The sequence below is a fragment of the Alosa pseudoharengus genome, unplaced genomic scaffold, assembly GCF_046254945.1.
Source record: "Alosa pseudoharengus isolate Yale_2024_CS ecotype anadromous, Long Island Sound unplaced genomic scaffold, YU_APseudo_1.1 YU_APseudo_1.1_scf_23, whole genome shotgun sequence".
NCBI classification, from domain to species: domain Eukaryota; kingdom Metazoa; phylum Chordata; class Actinopteri; order Clupeiformes; family Clupeidae; genus Alosa; species Alosa pseudoharengus.
In genome coordinates this window covers 24,004,223-24,022,556 of record NW_027468685.1, presented here as the reverse complement: position 1 = coordinate 24,022,556, position 18,334 = coordinate 24,004,223, and the positions used below count along the sequence as shown (strand labels likewise).

At 44.2% G+C, this 18,334-nt stretch overlaps 1 protein-coding gene across 1 annotated transcript in view; it reads right to left on the bottom strand.

Annotated features, from left to right (window-relative positions):
• The window catches only part of csmd3b (CUB and Sushi multiple domains 3b), a 390,727-nt gene that overhangs the window by 267,792 nt on the left and 104,601 nt on the right, over window positions 1-18,334 (bottom strand). Inside the window, exon 4 of the mRNA XM_076302106.1 lies at window positions 8,260-8,454. Coding sequence (XP_076158221.1) covers window positions 8,260-8,454 — 195 coding nt within the window. The remainder of the gene's footprint in view (window positions 1-8,259; window positions 8,455-18,334) is intronic.

Genomic DNA, 18,334 nt, shown 5'->3' with positions numbered 1-18,334 from the left:
ACTCAAGCTACTAGTGAATCATTTATCACTAATCTCTGAGCATTAGGCATCATAAGAAATTAGTGATACTTCTGTCAGGAAGTTGCATTTGCTAACTAGGCAGCAGCTGGTCTACACAGTAGACCTTTCAGTATGATGCAGCTGCCAGTTCCTGTTTCATCAAGGGCAATGTCACACTCTATAAAGCATTTACATTGCTAAACAGGTGGTGCCCATAGGCTCATAGAACTACTCAAGAGAGCAAGATAGAGGCCATCACAGAGGGACTGTACATTAATACACAAAATGTTCGTTCTTTCCCCCATAGATAGACCTTCAACACTAAATATGGCTGGGCTACATCAAACCCATGTCACTTGGGCTACATCATCAGAGTGCCAATTGATCACTTTTTAATACCCTTCAAGAGGCTCATATTTTTTATATTTTTTTATACAGCTTATTTTTTAGCATGCAAAACCATATTTGCAGCTCAACTGCAGGCTAGTCAAAAAGCCAATTTAGCAAAACTGTATGGACTGTCAGTATATAAAATATGCATTAGCAGCAATGAACTAGCCTCTATCAAGAAAGTCAAAGGAGTCACTTAGTGGTGATCACGCTGGGGTCACGATCTCCATTATTTTCATGGACTCACTGAAATGAACTGAGGCTAAATCATTGTTTCATATCTATTGGCTGCCTGTGCTAGGGTAGCGTTGCCAGAAACAGCTAGGAATCAAGGATCAAGGGTATGAGACGACAATGTCTTTAAAAATGATGTCAAAGGAAAAAGGCAGAAACCTTATGTATGGTAATGTTATTAATATGAGCAAATGCCATGGTATTACTATGAGCAAATGCTTTAAATATAAACCAACTGAGAAAACAGAGGTTTCTCTTGATGTTCTCAGATGTTTCTTTGCTTCTGTGAGCCGAGTGATATATGTGGCTGTATGTATTTTTGTGCTTTCTTATAGGTTCAACAAAGACTTTAAAGCCCTTAATCTTTGCCTGAACTGAACTTGCGTGTAATACAAAATGGCATGTTGTGAATCTCGCTGTGATGTTCCTTTTTTCATCTCTGCACTCAGGGGCGAAGAGAAGAAGTCAACACAACACAAACAACCTTAAAAGAAATAAAGCTAGAGCATTTTGCACTTCTTTATGCCTGACTGGGGTACACAGAATGGCTCAAGTGGGTCTGGCTAAATTACCCCGGCCATGCCAGACTGAATTTATTTCCCATTTAGTACCTCTTGGCAAAGTATATCTATACCAAAATACACAGAGTGAGGTTTTGACCTCTGATTATAATACCTAAAAACGCGTGCACAAGGTTTCCAAACGCAATGAGCAGAAGCCTCTGCATAATGGCACAATATGCTTGAGGTCCGTGGAATATGTGTTGAGTCAATCAACTAAGGAATAGGAGTGTGAGCAACCACATCAGCTGAATAATGGTCAGCACAATAAACACATTTCACGTCTCTAGAAGACCAAGTCGAAGGGTGCCGAGAATCATTATTTTTGGGCCATGACCTCATTTGAGTTCCCCCGGCTTTCTATGTCAATGCATAGGCTTCGACATGCTTTGATTTGGGACCCGGAAATTGCCCGACTCAGCACTACTGTCAAGAATTACTAGTGCCTAAGCTTTTCAATGATATCTCAAATTATCAATTAACTTGCATCTCCATGGTTCAGCTAACTGTGCTGTGGGAGGAGGAGAGCACCTGAGATTGAGGTGGTGGAAGTTGCTGCGCCATGTTCAGTATTCAATTATTTACTCTTGTGCGTGCAGCATGCACCAAATCAAATTGCACATAGTCTTCTAATATTTATCTAGCACATTAAACTTCAGGTTGTGTGTGTGTATGTTTGTGTGTGTGGGTGTGTGTATGTGTGTGTATGTGTGTGTGTGTGTGTGTGTGTGTGTGTGTGTGTGTGTGTGTGTGTCTGCGTGTGTCTGTGTGTGTCTGTGTGTGCATGTGTCTGTGTGTGTCTGCGTGTGTCTGTGTGTGCGTGTGTCTATAAAGCACATTTTGGTGTTTCAATGTCAAACATGGTAATAACAGGATAACTCCTACTAAGCTTACTTGTCAATTACCCTGTCAAGTCAAATGCTCTGAAAACCTTGCTGGACCTCCCCAAGAGTCAACCTCTCTTTCTCTCCATGTCTTTGACTCTCAACAGGGTTTTATTATCATATATAATGCAAGCCACCGAAGAGCTGGCACACTAATAAGTCCCTTATATGTCTTCGCATGCAGTAGGCTACACTAGCAGCCTTCCATGCCCTGTGTGGGCCTCTGTGACAGATGACATGCATTGACGGTAATGCTCAATAATACCAGTGGTGGGGAGTTGTCAGAGCCGGTGAGATCAGTGGGAGCGGCCCGGGCAGGGCAACCTGTGTTGCACCGCTGTCATGCTGATTTTACACTCACCCACACACAGCCTGACCATGGCTGCCGCAGGCTCCGCCACACACACAAACACACACACACACACACACACACACACACACACACACACACACACACACACACACACACACACACACACACACACACAAGTGCTTCTCAGGAGGGGGTTCTATACATGGACTTTTTTTTTTCTTTTTTGCATTCCTCTGTGCCTTTGAAAAAAAATGGATTTATCCAAGTGCTTTGTGTGGGATGGCAAGATGGTTGTAGGCTAACCAAGGGTAATATTGGGTCTCTATTTGGTGTGATGTGTACAATATGCCTGGCGATGGTTGACGATTTTTCATAGAGTAACATGTAGCTCACACAAAAACATGTCACAACGCAAACTCATTTCTCATACTCCACAAAATCAAATGACTCGTCATTAATACTACATAAATCATGCAAGTGGCTGCGAAGCTTTCATCTCCCATATTTTCATTTTATGCTGCATAACACAGGATTCTAAAGTCCATTTCTCACTACTCCAACTCCACAATAATTTAATCCTGAAAGGGCATAATTACATTTAGATTCAAAATGGTGTTTTAGACAAAGTGGAGTCAAAAAAAAACAAACAAAAACTGGGAGCTGTGTTCAACTTTCATTTGTATAATAAAGCAATGACGACAGGTTCTCTTTATGTGGGTCGGAGCGAGTGTTGTATCCTCATTTGTAAGGATAGGAAGGAATTTGACCAGTGCAGTAAGAGCCAGCTCGCTTAATGCACGTCAGAAAAGACAGATTTGGATAGTTCAGGGTGCACAAAAGATTTTCTTTAATTTGCCATTTACTTTAATTAGATGGGCAGGAAAATGGGACATTTTGGAGAAATATGGGCTATAACATTTCTGGCCGTTGTCTTCGTTTGGGCGGGTTGCTGAATGCCATGCGCTCAGCAAGTCTGGAAGGTCATTTTAAAGTCACCATCTGTAGGATCAGATGAGTTTTTCCTACTATTTTGTTGTGCTCCCACTGTTTCCCATCAAAGCATTCACTACCTGGCAGAGTACATTATTTTAAAAGGAAATTAATTTAAAAGGACTATTCTAAGATTTAATAAGATGAAAGTGGCCCTTGAAAAGCTCTGTTTTCCATTTTTTAGGAATAATAGGTAAGGGATAATGTATAGAACGCCGGTCATTGTCGGGAGATAGGTCCCGACAGGGCGAACCGGACCCCGACGCGCAGCGGAGGGGTCTTGTTCCGCCCTGAAGGGACCTATCTCCCGACAATGACCGGCGTTCTATACATTATCCCGCTTATTACACGGCTACTTACCAAAACGACACAATAAACTCCCCACGATATGACTCTTTAGCCTACATAGCCTAGGCTATAGCCTATTTGTTACCGTTTCATCATTGCTTTTCCTGAGAAACAAATAGTTCGCAACAACACACGCTGAACTTGAATCAAACATTCTTTAGAACACAGCTGATCAACCGTCTGCTTTCCCTTTTGAATTGAAGTTCCAATCCTTGCGTAGTGATATGAAAGAATTGACTTAGAAGCACAAAGCCCATTTTCCTTGACAGCGGTCTGTTATACTTAGCAACGGTCTGTTATTCAGAATTAGCAGACCGCCGAACGTTGGGAAAGCCAATTCAAGTGAATGGAGCATTCTGCAGCACTATGAAGAGCCCAGAGCCATATAGATAGATCTGGAAGAGCCGTGTAATAAGTTACATTATTAAACACTAGAACTATGAGTTACTACGGCAACCTCAGAATCAGAATCATACAACAAATCAGTGCATGTATCAGTCCCCTCTGGTCACCTGGCAAATTAATATTTAGAGTTCCCACAGCTTCCCAGCACAACAAAGGAATGACAAGTACACTGAAATATTAATACATCTTCTAGTGATGTCACTCATAAATGGTAAAAAAAAAACAAGCAAAAAATGTTTCATGTCCATGATCTAAAAAAAAACAAAACAATAATGATGATAATAAAATAAAACATCAATGTCCGTCTAGGAAAACCAACCAGTGAATAGGGGGAAGCTGAGTCACCGCCACAGCTGAGCCAAACGCGTCCAGACACAATCTATGTGATGAGAATCCTAAACCGGTTTGGGCTGCCCATTAGGTACAGTACAGAGACGCTCCTCTCACTAAGGCTGACAAGTGACATTGTCTCCTCACCATATATATATATATATATATATATATATATATATATATACATACAGAGAGAGAGAGAGTACAGGTGACCCACGGTCAGAAGCTACATTCCCGCACGATCATCAAGAGAGGCCATACGCATGGTTTTGAATATTCATGCAGACGAGTGATATGGGAAGGAAAAAGATGAATAATAATGCACAGAGACGGCTGGACCATTAAATATGCAATGGCCATATTAAAAGTGGAAACATACAGGTATTGGTGCTTGAATTATTGATCAGCGATTGAGGGTCATACGGAGAACACGCACAGTGTGGTGTTCGCGCAATGAACTGCGCCACGATCCAGTTCAATTACGCTTTGAACGACCAATGAACCGTACAGTGGGGAGGATGTCGGACAGCGGGGCCTGTAATGACCTCGGAGCAGGGACTTTGATCTCTGTTCAAGAATGCCCTTGATCTGGCTCAGGCTCGGCCTGAAGATGTAACCGACCTCTTTTATGCCTGCATTAATATGAAGAATTGTTCATTATAAGCGCGAACAGACATTTTTTTTCATCTTCTCCAAGGCCTTCTTTGTTAAAGCTTAGCCATGCTGCTAAGTGCCTTTCACCATCCATAGACTTCAGAGGAATCCACTGACATACTAGACTTACATGTAACATGCTATGATCAAAAAGACTAACAGAGCTCAAAACGACCTTCCATCTGAGCTGCACCTTCCATATTGAGAAATGAACCAGCTAAACTACCTATTCACCCTCCTCTCTGGCTTTGAGTTGGCATAGAACTTGAGTTCTAAGACTCGCATTGGCAAGTATTGCCTCTGCATGTGCTGCTATCGCATCATGTATGCCTGCAAGGGACAGCTGAAAAATCTGGCCAGAAAGCTGTGGTATTCGCACTGCGTACGCGGCTCGGGGCTTTCCGCATTGTTCTGCTGGACTGTGTGCTTGGAACATGATGCAGCTGCTGTCATCTCTTCCTCCTTATTTACATGCGGGGTGGCGAGGAGCTGTGGTCGCCAGCGGAGGGACTCTTATTTGGAAACGGTCATGGCATAATGCACACTGTAATTGGGCCCAACGCAGGACAATAAATCTTGATGTGTTTAAAAACAGTGGGGTAGGCCATGTGTGGATGGGTAGAATAGGTAGGTGTATGTGTGTGTGTGTGTGTGTGTGTGTGTGTGTGTGTCTGACTTGAAGCTACTGAAACAAACCCGAGCTGGTCACGCACATGATTTGCGGTGTCAAAAGCTATTTAAGTGGTGAGACCATGCACTTCAGTCTATACATAAAGATGCCATCACCTCACAGGGGCTTAAGCCACCATGGCAACCCTCAAGTAAAAAAACATTTTCTGGTTCTTCACGACCCTGGCCATCTCAATGCTCCAGTAGCACCATCACACAGCTATGTCTAATCTGATGGTTTCCGCCTTTTACAGTGACCAACGAAAATGATCTGATGTATCAAATCCACTTTTCTGAAATCTTGGGGACGACGCCATGGGAGATTAACACTTGAGTATAACAAAAAGTGATAGAGTGTGCAACGGTACCGCATATATATAAGCATAACCAAAGTCAATAAGACCACACACATGACACTTTTACAAGCGAACAAACCGATACATTTATGACCACAAAAGGTACACAAACCCATCTGTCACACGTACACACACACACACACACACACACACACACACACACACACACACACACACACACACACACACACACACACACACACACACACACACACACACACACACACACACACACAGATACACATTAACATGGGGCATTCGGACTTGTAACCGGAGGGTTGCCGGTTCGAACCCCGACCAGTAGGCACGGTAGTGTTAATTTCGTCAGACGAGACGAGAGGAAATATGTTCGTCAACGACCTTTTTTTTTCATGACTAAGACGAGACGATGACGACACGGCAGTAATGTCCTGAAACACTGACTAAGACTATCTTAAGATGCATTATTGTTGACGAAAAAAGACGAGACTAAAATGTTTTGCATGAAATAAAAACTAAGATAAAATCTCTCTTCATTTTAGTCTACAAAATGAGAAGACAGAATATCTAGCTGTTACGTTTTCAAAATATTCCGAATGAGTTCATACGCAACAGCTTTCCTGTAGGCTAGTCTACGTGCTGTTGCTGTAACCCTGTGGCTGCAACACGAAACTACATGGAACAAGAACACTGAAGATTTCTGCCAGAGTTAGCAAGCTAACTACCTAAGCTTTATGCCACAATGCTACATACCCAGAAGTTGAAGCTTCTCTCATACAAATTAACATCCCCCAGAATGTCCATATGAAAATGTTCATCATGTAATGTCAACTATTTAACTAGTTAGACTGATGATGCAAAGTTTGCTAGCAAGTAAGCTAATATGGAAAGTTCGCTAGCAAGTTAGTTATGGCTAAGATGGAGAGTCTGTTTGGGGAATGTGTTGTGTTTGGGCGCATATCGCCATCTAGCGAGGCGGAGTAAAACATTAATACTTTGGTCTATGACAGTGTTTCTCAAACTTTTTCAGTTTCAGGACCACTTAACTAACCCTAGCAAAAAAAAAAAAAAAGATTAGACCTACTTCAACAGTAGCCTATAATTAGTCTACACTATAGGCCTACTCACTGAACCACCTTGCTTATTGTCTTTGCACTTTGCTTATTGTGTGGATTCATACTGTATGATTTAAACTGGCATATCTTACATAGATGGTGTTGCAGAACTGTTTTTACATACAAGTTGGTTCAATATTGCAAACAACTCATCTATATTATATTTTACCACGTCTGCTCGCGGACCACTTGGGATAGCTTGCGGACCACCAGTGATTCCCGGACCACACTTTGAGAAACACTGGTCTACGAATATGACAGTTGTCCAGTCAAATTTTTTACTGTCTATGGTCAAATCCCAGCCGAGCTATAACTGTAGCTCGACTTACCTGTGCATGTTAACATACTGACTGACAAAAAATCAGAATGAGTAATTATAACAGACGAGTAGCCCTGTGGACACACAATATTGTTGGAAAATTGAGATGTGTGAAACACTATTTGACTCAAATGGTAATCAGAAATAATTTGTTATAAAAAAAAGACTAAAATGTGTTGACTAAAACTGACTAAGACTAAGATACCTTTAGTTTTCTTTTGACTAAAACTAGACTAAAATGACGAGACTTTTAGTCGACTAAAACTTGACTAACAAAAATGATATTTGAATGACTAAATATGACTAAAAAGGATATTTCGTCACAAGACTAAGACTAAGACTAAATTAAAAATAGGTAACAAAATTAACACTAAGGCACGGCTGAAGTGCCCATGAGCAAGACACCTAACCCCTCACTGCTCCCCGAGCGCCGCTGTTGTTGCAGGCAGCTCACTGCGCCGGGATTAGTGTGTGCTTCACCTCACTGTGTGCTCACTGTATGCTGAGTGTGTTTCACTAATTCACGGATTGGGATAAATGCAGAGACCCAATTTCCCTCACGGGATCAAACGAGTATATATACTTATACATACAGACTCACACATACAGGCCCAAACACAAAGACACACAGTCCATGCAACAACCATTCACATTCAAATACATGTCAGAGAATAAGAAATGACCCCGGTTGGCCAAGAGCCGGGCCTTACCTCGGCAGATAGGGACAGGGAAGTCCCACACAGCCATATTGGCAGCGTTGGTGATGCAGGTGAGCTGGGGGTGGCCGTCCAGCACATAGCCTGTCACGCAGCTGTAGCGGATTTTGTCTCCCACGTTGAAGCGTGTGCCGGACAGGATGCCTTTTGGGGGGACACCCGGGTTCCCGCAGGCACTGCTCTGCAACTCTGGAGGGAGACACAGGGATGATGCTGTATTATTCTCCTGCCTTGTGCTTTGATGTTCACTATCATTCTGCACTGTACTGTATGTTCTGTGCTTTAGAAATACTAATTCCTTTGAATTGGTTGTGTGAATAAAGTGTACTGAATTTAATTGAAATTTAGAGAGAGAGAGAGAGAGAGAGAGAGAGAGAGAGAGAGCGAGAGAGAGAGAGAGAGAGAAGGGTTCATACAGACAAGTGCAATGTATGGCATAATCACAAAGTAATGACTACAAGACACAGGGGTGCCTCCACTGAAATCCTGTTATTACATAAAAAGGAATCGAGGCAATGCTTCAATGAGGAACGACAAGCCCTGGAGGTAGCCATATGTTTGAATAGGAACACCTCTCTCTATACATCATGACAGAGACCCCCCACATACACAGACGCAACACACCGAACGTCCTCGTCGTTGATCATTACGATGACACAGTGGCGAGTGGAAAATGTCATTTGATATGCTAGTGATTTCCCTCCGAGTCACTGTACACAAGAGGCCATATTGTGTTTGTAGAGAGCACAGCTGAGCAACAAGGATGCAGCTGCCATCATTGCTACAAGCATCAGCAACCTACTTAGTGCAATGGGGAGAGAGAGGGGGAAAGACAGAGAGGCACAGAGAGAGAGAGAGAGAGAGAATGAGATAGAGAGAAAGCAAGAGGGAGAGAGACAATGAGATAGAGAGAAAGCAAGAGAGGGAGAGAGAGAATGAGATAGAGAGAAAGCAAGAGAGAGGGACAGAGACAGAAAGAAAATGAGAGAGAGAGCAAGAGAAAGAGAGAGGGGGAGAGAGAGAGAAAGAGAGAGAGGTGGGAGGAACAAACAGGAAATGAAAGGCAACAAAGACCTGAGCTGACATCTCACTGTGTCTGTTTTTGCACAAAGGGGCTCGTGAGATGCCTTTGTAACCTCGCGCTTTATTACACGCCGCTGACACGCTGTCCTGCCGTGTCTCAATTCTTTTTTTTTTTTTCATTTGTGCTAGACACTGCCCTAACAAGCGAGCCTCCATGTTGCTATTTATGGGGTGTAAAACAACTCGTCTGCCACAGACTCTTCAGAGTGTAGTGCGGGTGAGAAAGGAAGACTCGCCTCACATCAGTGAATTAAACACTACAGGCTTGTTTTTTTTTGTCATTTTAGGTGCCACTGGCCATCGCCTTGGCTATCTGATTGGAGGATCTTAGGGTCAAGAGAGCTTCAAGACCTTATCGCCAGGTTAGCATTCATCTCAAGTCACGGCATTCACTGTGTATACTTCATAGAATTCTAAGGGGTCGCTTCGGTTGTGTTTCAATTCCTCGAAGAGCTTTGTGAAGGCGGCCCAGGTGGCATTGTTAATGCTAATATCCCAACCAACCCAATAGATAATCTGTTGCTGTTTGGCTGGGAAGGGGGGATGCCTGTCTATGTTATGACAGATATAATGCAGAATGCTGGAGATAAATGAGGCATTATCCCCCCTCGCTCGCTCGCTCGCACACACACACACACACACACACACACACACACACACACACACACTGAAGACTGCATGCATTAGCCTAAGCTCTACTCTTGGCCCACTCGCTCATGTGTGTGATAATGAGGGACGACTTGGGGCTGTTGGCATGGGAAGCCTGTGCAAGGGGAGATGCTGAGGGTGTACAGGCTGATTCGCCTCAGCTGCCTCCTCTTCATCTCCCCTCCTCCCTCTTTCTCCTCCTCTCCCTTCCTCTATATCCCTCCCTCCCTCTCTCCCTGCTTCCCCACTCATCCTCTGTTCTGACAAGGGGGTCAGCAGGCACGTCCACGCCTGCAGGTATCCGCTTGCCAACTCCGCTCCTTTCATTTCCCTAATTAGCCTGTTACTGATATTAAATGGCTGGAATCAGAATGCCTGATCCCTCATTATGGCGGTGACATACAGGTGTGTCCATCCCCCCACACGCATAAAAACATGCGTACACTCACGTCACCCTCAACCCCCTCGTGTGATGATGTGGGGGTCATTACTGGACAACAATGACAACTCGTTTAGCCTTCTGGGTGACCCGCTGGACAGCATTATGGGCCTTTTTATGATTAGACAAGGGGGGCTGTGCTGCCACATTTACCACACATCAAGAAAAAATATGCCAGCTCGAGATGGATCAAGGAAATATATGGCTGGAAATTCTGGTGTCAGCAGAACCTTGAGGGATGTCAAAGTGCTTTGATTAATAACGCATATTTCTCATTGAAATCCAAAGGGTACAACGTGAAGAGGAATTGAGCCATACAATTTCCAATTTTTTTATATTCAAAAACTTCTGACTGAAAACAAAGAGGGAGGTTAGAAAAAAAAAAAGGTCTGTTCAAGAATGTAGATCTATATTGAACCAAAACCTCTGCAGTGGACTTTTCGACTAATGTGCGGTATGATTTTCAAAAAAGGTTACAGATCTTGCCGGGGATCTTTCGTTAAGCCAGCATGATGCTGAGAGGTGCCCCAGGGGGACTCTATCCTCTCCTGTGAGGGGTGACGCATCTCCTCTGACTCCTGCAAGAGGCCAAAGTGCAGCGGGGGCTGAATTACAGATGGATAACATCTAAGCTGGTTAATACCTCTTACGACCGAGCCGCAATCCCCGTCCTGCGACCAACTGCTTGAAAAGAGCTAGGAGACGAGGAATTGTAGCCACTGCTTCAGTAAGCCTCTTTTCATCTCCGGGTTCTGAATTGTTAATGGCAGGCCCTCAAAATAACCTTGTTCCCTTGTCAGAGTGACAGAATAGCTTGTTGACTTTGAAACGGTGCAGAGATGTGAAAATAAATGTTGAAAATGAAAGTTGAAGCATCGATTGTTTGAAGCATCTCTATGGGCCTTGTTCAATCTCGACTTTCAGGTAATCTGTGTTTGTGAATGCGAAAAGAAAAGTCATCTCAGCTCTTACAGGAAGCCTTCCAAAACAGGTCTGCGAGCCGGATCATTTAAAAACTTGAAGGAGGTAATTTGGCAGGGACATGAGTTCTACTGACAAACATCTACAACAGAATATCAGTGCTCAACGAAGACAATGAAAAAATTCAAGCAGCCAACAATCTGGATGGGCCCTAATTAGCAGACACTCACTCGCATTAGCAGGGGCGGCATCCAACTTCAGAACCACGGGAGGCATTTATGAGGCTAAAGGGATGACCTCTTTTTGTATCATGCTCCAAAAATTACAATATTCTATCCAAAAGTCTAAAAGCGGCTACTCTTGGAAGGTCCACTGCTATGACACAGTTTCCCTGACCGTACGGGCCGTGTATGTCAGCCAACCTCCGATGTGCAGTGATGGACCCCGTGGAGGACGAGCCAGCCAGCTCTAGTGGACCACGCCAGCACTTGATTGCAGCAGGAAGGGAGATGGACTTTTAGCTGCAGAATTACCTTCACTCTCGGCCAGGTCTTATCAGCAGCAAGCTGGCTCAACTCGCGCCATCCATCTCCGTCACAGGACCAAAGGGAGGAGGTGTAGTAGGATGGTGGGGGCGGGGGGGACGGACGGACGTGGGGGACACTGGCTCGTGCCCCGATAGCAGTGGACCTTGCCAGAACTCTCCGTCGGTGACAGGGCATTTGCTTGAGTGCTCCTTCCAGTGTCGGCTAATATGAGGTCTATTGATTGCATCTGTAAACCTGGATGTACTTCGGGGAGCGTGATTTTTTATTTTTTTTGGTGTGTGTGTGTGTGTGTAAATGCTAAATGTGTTCCAAGGAATGGAGTGAGGTGGAGCAAGGACGGAGGAAAAGTTGTCTATGGTCAGAGCTGCAGACGGGAGGAGCCCAAAAATGGAGCACAAAGTGGGCCAGAGCAGGTTTATAGCAGGCAGGGGAAAGATCAATAGCTCATTTTGCATTAAATGGGATTTGAACTCCTGTTGATGGTTGTGGTAGGAGGGGGAGGGGGCTAAAGGGGTTTGCAGGGGCTCGCTGCTTAAGGAATTTCTGGGTTAATAGGTAAGGTACAACCCTCTGTGAATCCATGCGAAGCTCTGAGGTCCTAATGCTTTCCTTTAATTTCCCATCCTCACAAAAAAAATGAGATGAATGAACTCCAGAGATATGGATTTAACCTTCAAAAGACTTTGCTGGAGTCCAAAGTCTCTCATATGGCTGGAGAGCAGCCGTCGGCTATTTAGCATAAGGCTTGAAAAAGAGGTTTGAGACTAATTTCAGAGTTGGAAGTATTCCGCTGCATTAAAAAGGGATACATACTGCTTGGAAAGTCATTTCTCACATAGTGGCAGAAGCTAATGTTAAGGATGAGGTGCAGATCTGACACACTGAGCATGATGCCTCAATGAGAGTGAGAGATAGTAAAAGCTACACACACACACACAGACAGACAGGCAGCTAGGGTGCATTATGGACCCCACACATGTGTCATTTCTGTTTTTTTTACCCTGCCCACTATGCAATTACACACACACACACACACACACACACACACACACACACACACACACACACACACACACACACACACACGCACACCACATCCAAGACACATTTTCAGCACTGGGACAAAAGACGGCCACTTCCAACACCTATCTCTCCTCAATATGCCACAACACATCACTGCATGTGATGTATAAGTTGTCCTCAGGCTTTTCACCCCCCCCCCCCCCCATACAGTCTCTAAAGCACGTCTCGTGTGAACCAAAACAATATGACCGCCTCAGAGAACAAGACATGAAGAGAGGGAAAGAACAAAAGGAAACACAACACCATCACAACACACATCACCCATCTCCAAAGTACAGGACCACAGTCAGTCCTTGGCATTGTCTTAGCCTGCACACAGTCAAAGTGACCCTGATATTGTGTGTGACTGGGGGGAGTGGGGGTGTGCAACCCAACAACACATTGACATCACAATTTACCTTTAAAGGAAAATTCCGGTATTTAGCACTTTGAGTCCCTTTTCTGGTTTGTTTTGGATGAACTAGAGTGGTGGACAACAAAATTTTGACGATTGGTCCTATCTCGACTTTTCTGACTCGTTTTGAATCGCCTTTGACTAGTCAGAGTGGTTGCCTACAGGCATGCTCAAACATGTCCTAAAACAACCCTTAACGTTCGTTTTCGTTATTGGTTGGTTATTTATATTAATTAATTATTAAATTCAAATATATATCAAATATACCAGGGGCATGAGGGAGCATGATCTGTGTCGGAGGCTTCTGTGAGACTACAGGTGAAGCAGTGTTTCACTAAAAACTAAACTAAAATAAAAACAATCACCATTTTTCTTTCTTTGAAAAATCGAACAGCTTCTTACTAGTACTGCAATCTGTGAAACTGTGCCACCCTCACCCAAGGTGAATCAGCTTCTGTTTCTACCATAGATATGTTTCACCATTGCTTATATCAAGTATACATCAACCACCCACACTTACATGAACTCTAATGGCAAATCAGTTTTGAGATACTGCAAAGCATGCAAAGCATCTCAAAATGACTTGTTTTTCACTTTGTTTTTAGAAAATTTCTTAACCTTTTTCTGACAGTCTTTTTTTCCAATATTTGTTCCCAAATAAGCAATTACCAGTAGAGCTCCTTACCAGTCAGGCATGGCACAGAGAGAGAGAGAGAGAGAGAGAGAGAGAGAGAGAGAGATGAGAAAGAGTGGGAGAGCGAGAGAGCGAGAGGGAGAGAGATAGAGGAAGAGTGGGAGAGGGAAAGAGAGAGAGGAACAGAGAGAGGGATGGGGAAAAAACGAAAAGTAAGCAGAGAAAACATGAAAAAGAGGCCTTCCAGGCACACCTTCAATCACACTTTATTGTTGGGACAGATGACACTGCAAACCACGAGATTGGAGGCAAGAAAAAAAGGAAGAGGCACTTGGATGGAGCTTGGAGAAAGAGAAGTGGCAAAAAATGGGCCAGTATTGTGAAATTGGTATTTCGGAGATGAGGGAAAAAAATGACAAAAAAAAGATATATAGAAAGATATATAGATAGATAGATAGCTATATACGGTAAATATGCTCTGTGAGTAGACCAATGTGCCGCTTACCCAAGATCTGCTTGTCTGCTTGACAATTGATCATGTCCTGTTATTCTGGGGCTGGGTTGTAATACCTTCTGAAATTACCTAATTTAACAGCAACGTTACCTCCAGTGCTATTAGAGAACAAAATTGCCATGGGTCAGAGTTGTGGTGATGGGTAGAGATGTGGACAGTGGCAGATGTCAAAGGTTATCACACAACTGGCTGGAAGAGACGGTATGACAGACCACACACAGTTTATCTGTGTATGTGTGTGTGTGTTTGTGTGTATGCGCTTGTCGGAGCCATCCGCCGGCTGTTTCTGTATCTGGCTTATCGTGCATGACCAGAATCAAAGACAAATCTCTCTCTCCCTCTCCCTCACCCCCCCCCTCTCTCTCTCTCTCTCTCTCTCTCTCTCTCTCTCTCTCTCTCTCTCTCTCTCTGTCTCTCTCTCCTACCCTGCCCATCTATTAACACTTAAACCATTCCTTCACACACTTTGATCACCTGCCTGGTGGGATCACAACGCTCTGAGCTCAGGCCACTTTTGTAAATTAACCCGGACAAAAGATGAAAGGCACAAAATATTATTGGCATTTTCTCCTTTTCAGTCCTCCATCCACCCCCCCCCCCCACTCTCTATCACTCAATTTCATTCCAGTGGTGCCAACGATAGCCTGCATGACGTGCTTTCATAAACTTTTGATGAAATTCTGACCCCCGCCTCCCACCGCCACCATGCCTACCGCTCTTTAATGTCATCTGCTGAAACCTAAAGATCACCGCCCCGCTCAATTGTGTATCGATCGGCCGGACCTCTCTCCGTTATGGACGAGCCGTGGCGCGGTGCAGTCGGGCAGGGCGCTGTGTCCTGCACACTAATTTACCTCCGCCGCCCGCCCTCCGCAACCACCACCCACCACCCACCTCAGTCCACTCCACCTCCACTCTGCTTCCCTTTCATTCTGATCAAAAACACCCACGATCGAGCCTTGAAACACTGCTGGCTTTGTCAGCCTAATCAGAGCAAACACATTGTTAGCGCCTTTAGGCTTTAACGGAATGATTGGTATTAATTAAGTTGTTGGCATTAATTAGATGAGCTGAAGACTGTGCTGCATTTTTTTTTTGAGTTGACTGAAAGGACTTTATTAGCACTATGATAAAAATTTGTCTTAATTGTAATTTGCAATGTCTTTTTTTCCCCCACACCTTGTCATTTTCGTGTTATTCGAGGGAAAAAGGTACTAAGCAGCGATGATTACACAGGTTTGCCTTAAAGAGGGAGCTTGAACACCAAAGCATATCAAGTGCCAAAGTGAATCTGCAGTGCGCCTGCGCACAATGCTGAGTGCTCAAATTAATTTGGGAATCACTCATCGGTGAAAGGTAAACAGTCCTTCCTCGAGCATTCCGGATGGCGCGCCGCTTGGAAGAGGTGGAGCGTTTCAGAGGAGAATAAGGCCGGACTCGAGGTGTCCACTCCAGGTAAGCAATTACAGGGATGATGGCACGCGCCAAGTCCGTCAGGCTGCCTCGGATCTCGTGAGCCGCTCTCTCTCTGTCTGCCCTCGTCTGTCAGCGAGCTCATTAAACATTGTCTGAGGATCACTCTAAAAGATTACGGGCAGACATCTATAAAAGAAAAAAAAAAAAAAACAGAAGGGACGAGAAAAAAAAAAACAACAAGCAAAAAGTACACATATCGCTGGCAGCTACGAACTTTCCACCACCACCACGATCCCTGGGTCAAGGCCCGTAAGCATTGAATCATCATAAAGACCTCGCATGAATAATTTAATGTACGTGTCATGAGAAGCTGCGATGCAGAGGAGAGGTAAGCAAAAGGCCAGTGGTGTTGGTGTGTTCACTGTGCAGAGCCGCAAGCTAAAGAACTCTGGTACATTTATACCTAGAGCCATTGTTAGAGGTCTTCTAGTGCTGTCGATAGGAGAGAAAAAGCGGTGCAACATTGAGGTAGCCGTCATGCTTGTGGCGAGAATGGCTAAGCAGCTACAAATCTACCATATGGGGGCAGAAGTTAACGTTGTGCCACTGAAGAGGCTCAATATGTTATTACAAGTGCTGCACAACATGGACTACCAGAGCTTTACGGAGATATCACTATGCCAGTTTATGAAGAAACTATACAAATTGAGTGTGTGCTGCTTCAGTGTCATAAAAGGTGGCCTACTTCTGCCCCAATATGGTGCCTTCCTGCCTAGCCCTTCTTGCCACTGACATGACAGCTACCTAATATTGCACTGACTGTTTTTTTACTGACAGTACTCAAAGAGCTCCAACAACTGGGCCCTAGGTTGAAACATGACAGAGTTCTCCTTTAATGACTTCACACTGAAGGTGGCGCCTGGGGAAAGCTGTGATGTTGAGGGCTGCAAGGTCTAATGGCTGGATGGGTGTTTGATGGGGAGAGTAAAGGGAGATATGCAAGTGTGTATAGTCATAGCTGGGAATGGGTTGGTCTCTCTCTCTATTTCTCTCTTCCTGTTCTTCCCTCTCTTTTTTTTTTTTTTTTTTTTTTTTTATTTAAAAATATATTTTTTGGGCTTTATGCCTTTAATGATAGGACAGTGGAGACTGACAGGAAGCGAATGGGAGAGAGAGCAGGGGTGGGATCCGGAAAGGACCACGGGGCAGGAATCGAACCCGGGTCGCCGGCGTACGGTGCAGGTGCCCCAGCCAGTTGCGCCACAGCTGGGGCCCTTCCCTCTCTTTTTTAAGGCAAGCCTTGTCTCGCCCACTACAAATCTCATGAAAACAAAATGCGGAAAAAGCAGGGATAGTAGATAGTAGAAACAAACAAACAAACACACAAACAAACAAACAAAGAGACAAACACACAAACAAATAGAAAGGAAAGCCTGCATGTGGGTGACCTGCACTTAGTCAAAAATAGAACGCCAGCCAGCCAGTCTCACAGCCAAGAATCTGCCACAGTATTCCTGCCGTGGCTTTGTGTGTACTTTGGCTTGATAAATGGGAGAACGGTAATTAAACTTTATTGTGCGTGTGTAGTGGTAGCAGCAATAATAATAAGAAAAACAACAACAACAACAACCGCAGCAGTGTTACCCGCAGCGCTCTCTGCCCCGCGCGACCCGCGGCACCGGCTTCTCCCTGTGGCTTTCACCTCGATCCTCCAGCAGAGCCGTTCGGTATTTTATTTCCCTGTATTTACACATCCGCCCATAGATCCTCCTCCATAACAAAGGGCGCAGACAGCACTTGATTTTGGTACTTCATTAGGCCCTAAATGACTTTTATTCAACGAGCAGCCTGCTTTGGAGGGGAAGGAGGGCCCGGGCATGAATCACATTATATTTTGGAGCAGAGAGTAATAGGCTGTACAGCCTGAAAAATTACCACACTCACAACGGCTTAATTGAATAACTGCAGAAGATCTTTTCAAAAGCTGTCGTGGAAGTTGCTTGGTATCGATTTCCTTGGAAAAAAATCATATTGGACATTAAATTATTGAATGGCATGTAGGCCTATGTATTCGATATACACACAATGGGTGTGTTCGAAACGGTTAAAGTTGCTGCCTTTTAAGATATCTAACTGGGGAGCAAGGCAGCAAGTGCCTTGAAACAGAAAAAACGAATTCTGCTGCCTTTTAAGATATCTTAGAATTCCCAAATAACGGTCATTTTTGGAGGCAGCATCGATGCACACTTCATGCTCCCTCCTACCCATAATCCCTTGGGGCCACGTCTGAAACAGCTGTGAAAGGTAAACAAACATGGCGGATGACATCAGTAATGGCTGCTGAATCTGTTTAAAATATAATTTGTGTGACCTTATTTAAATAAACAAT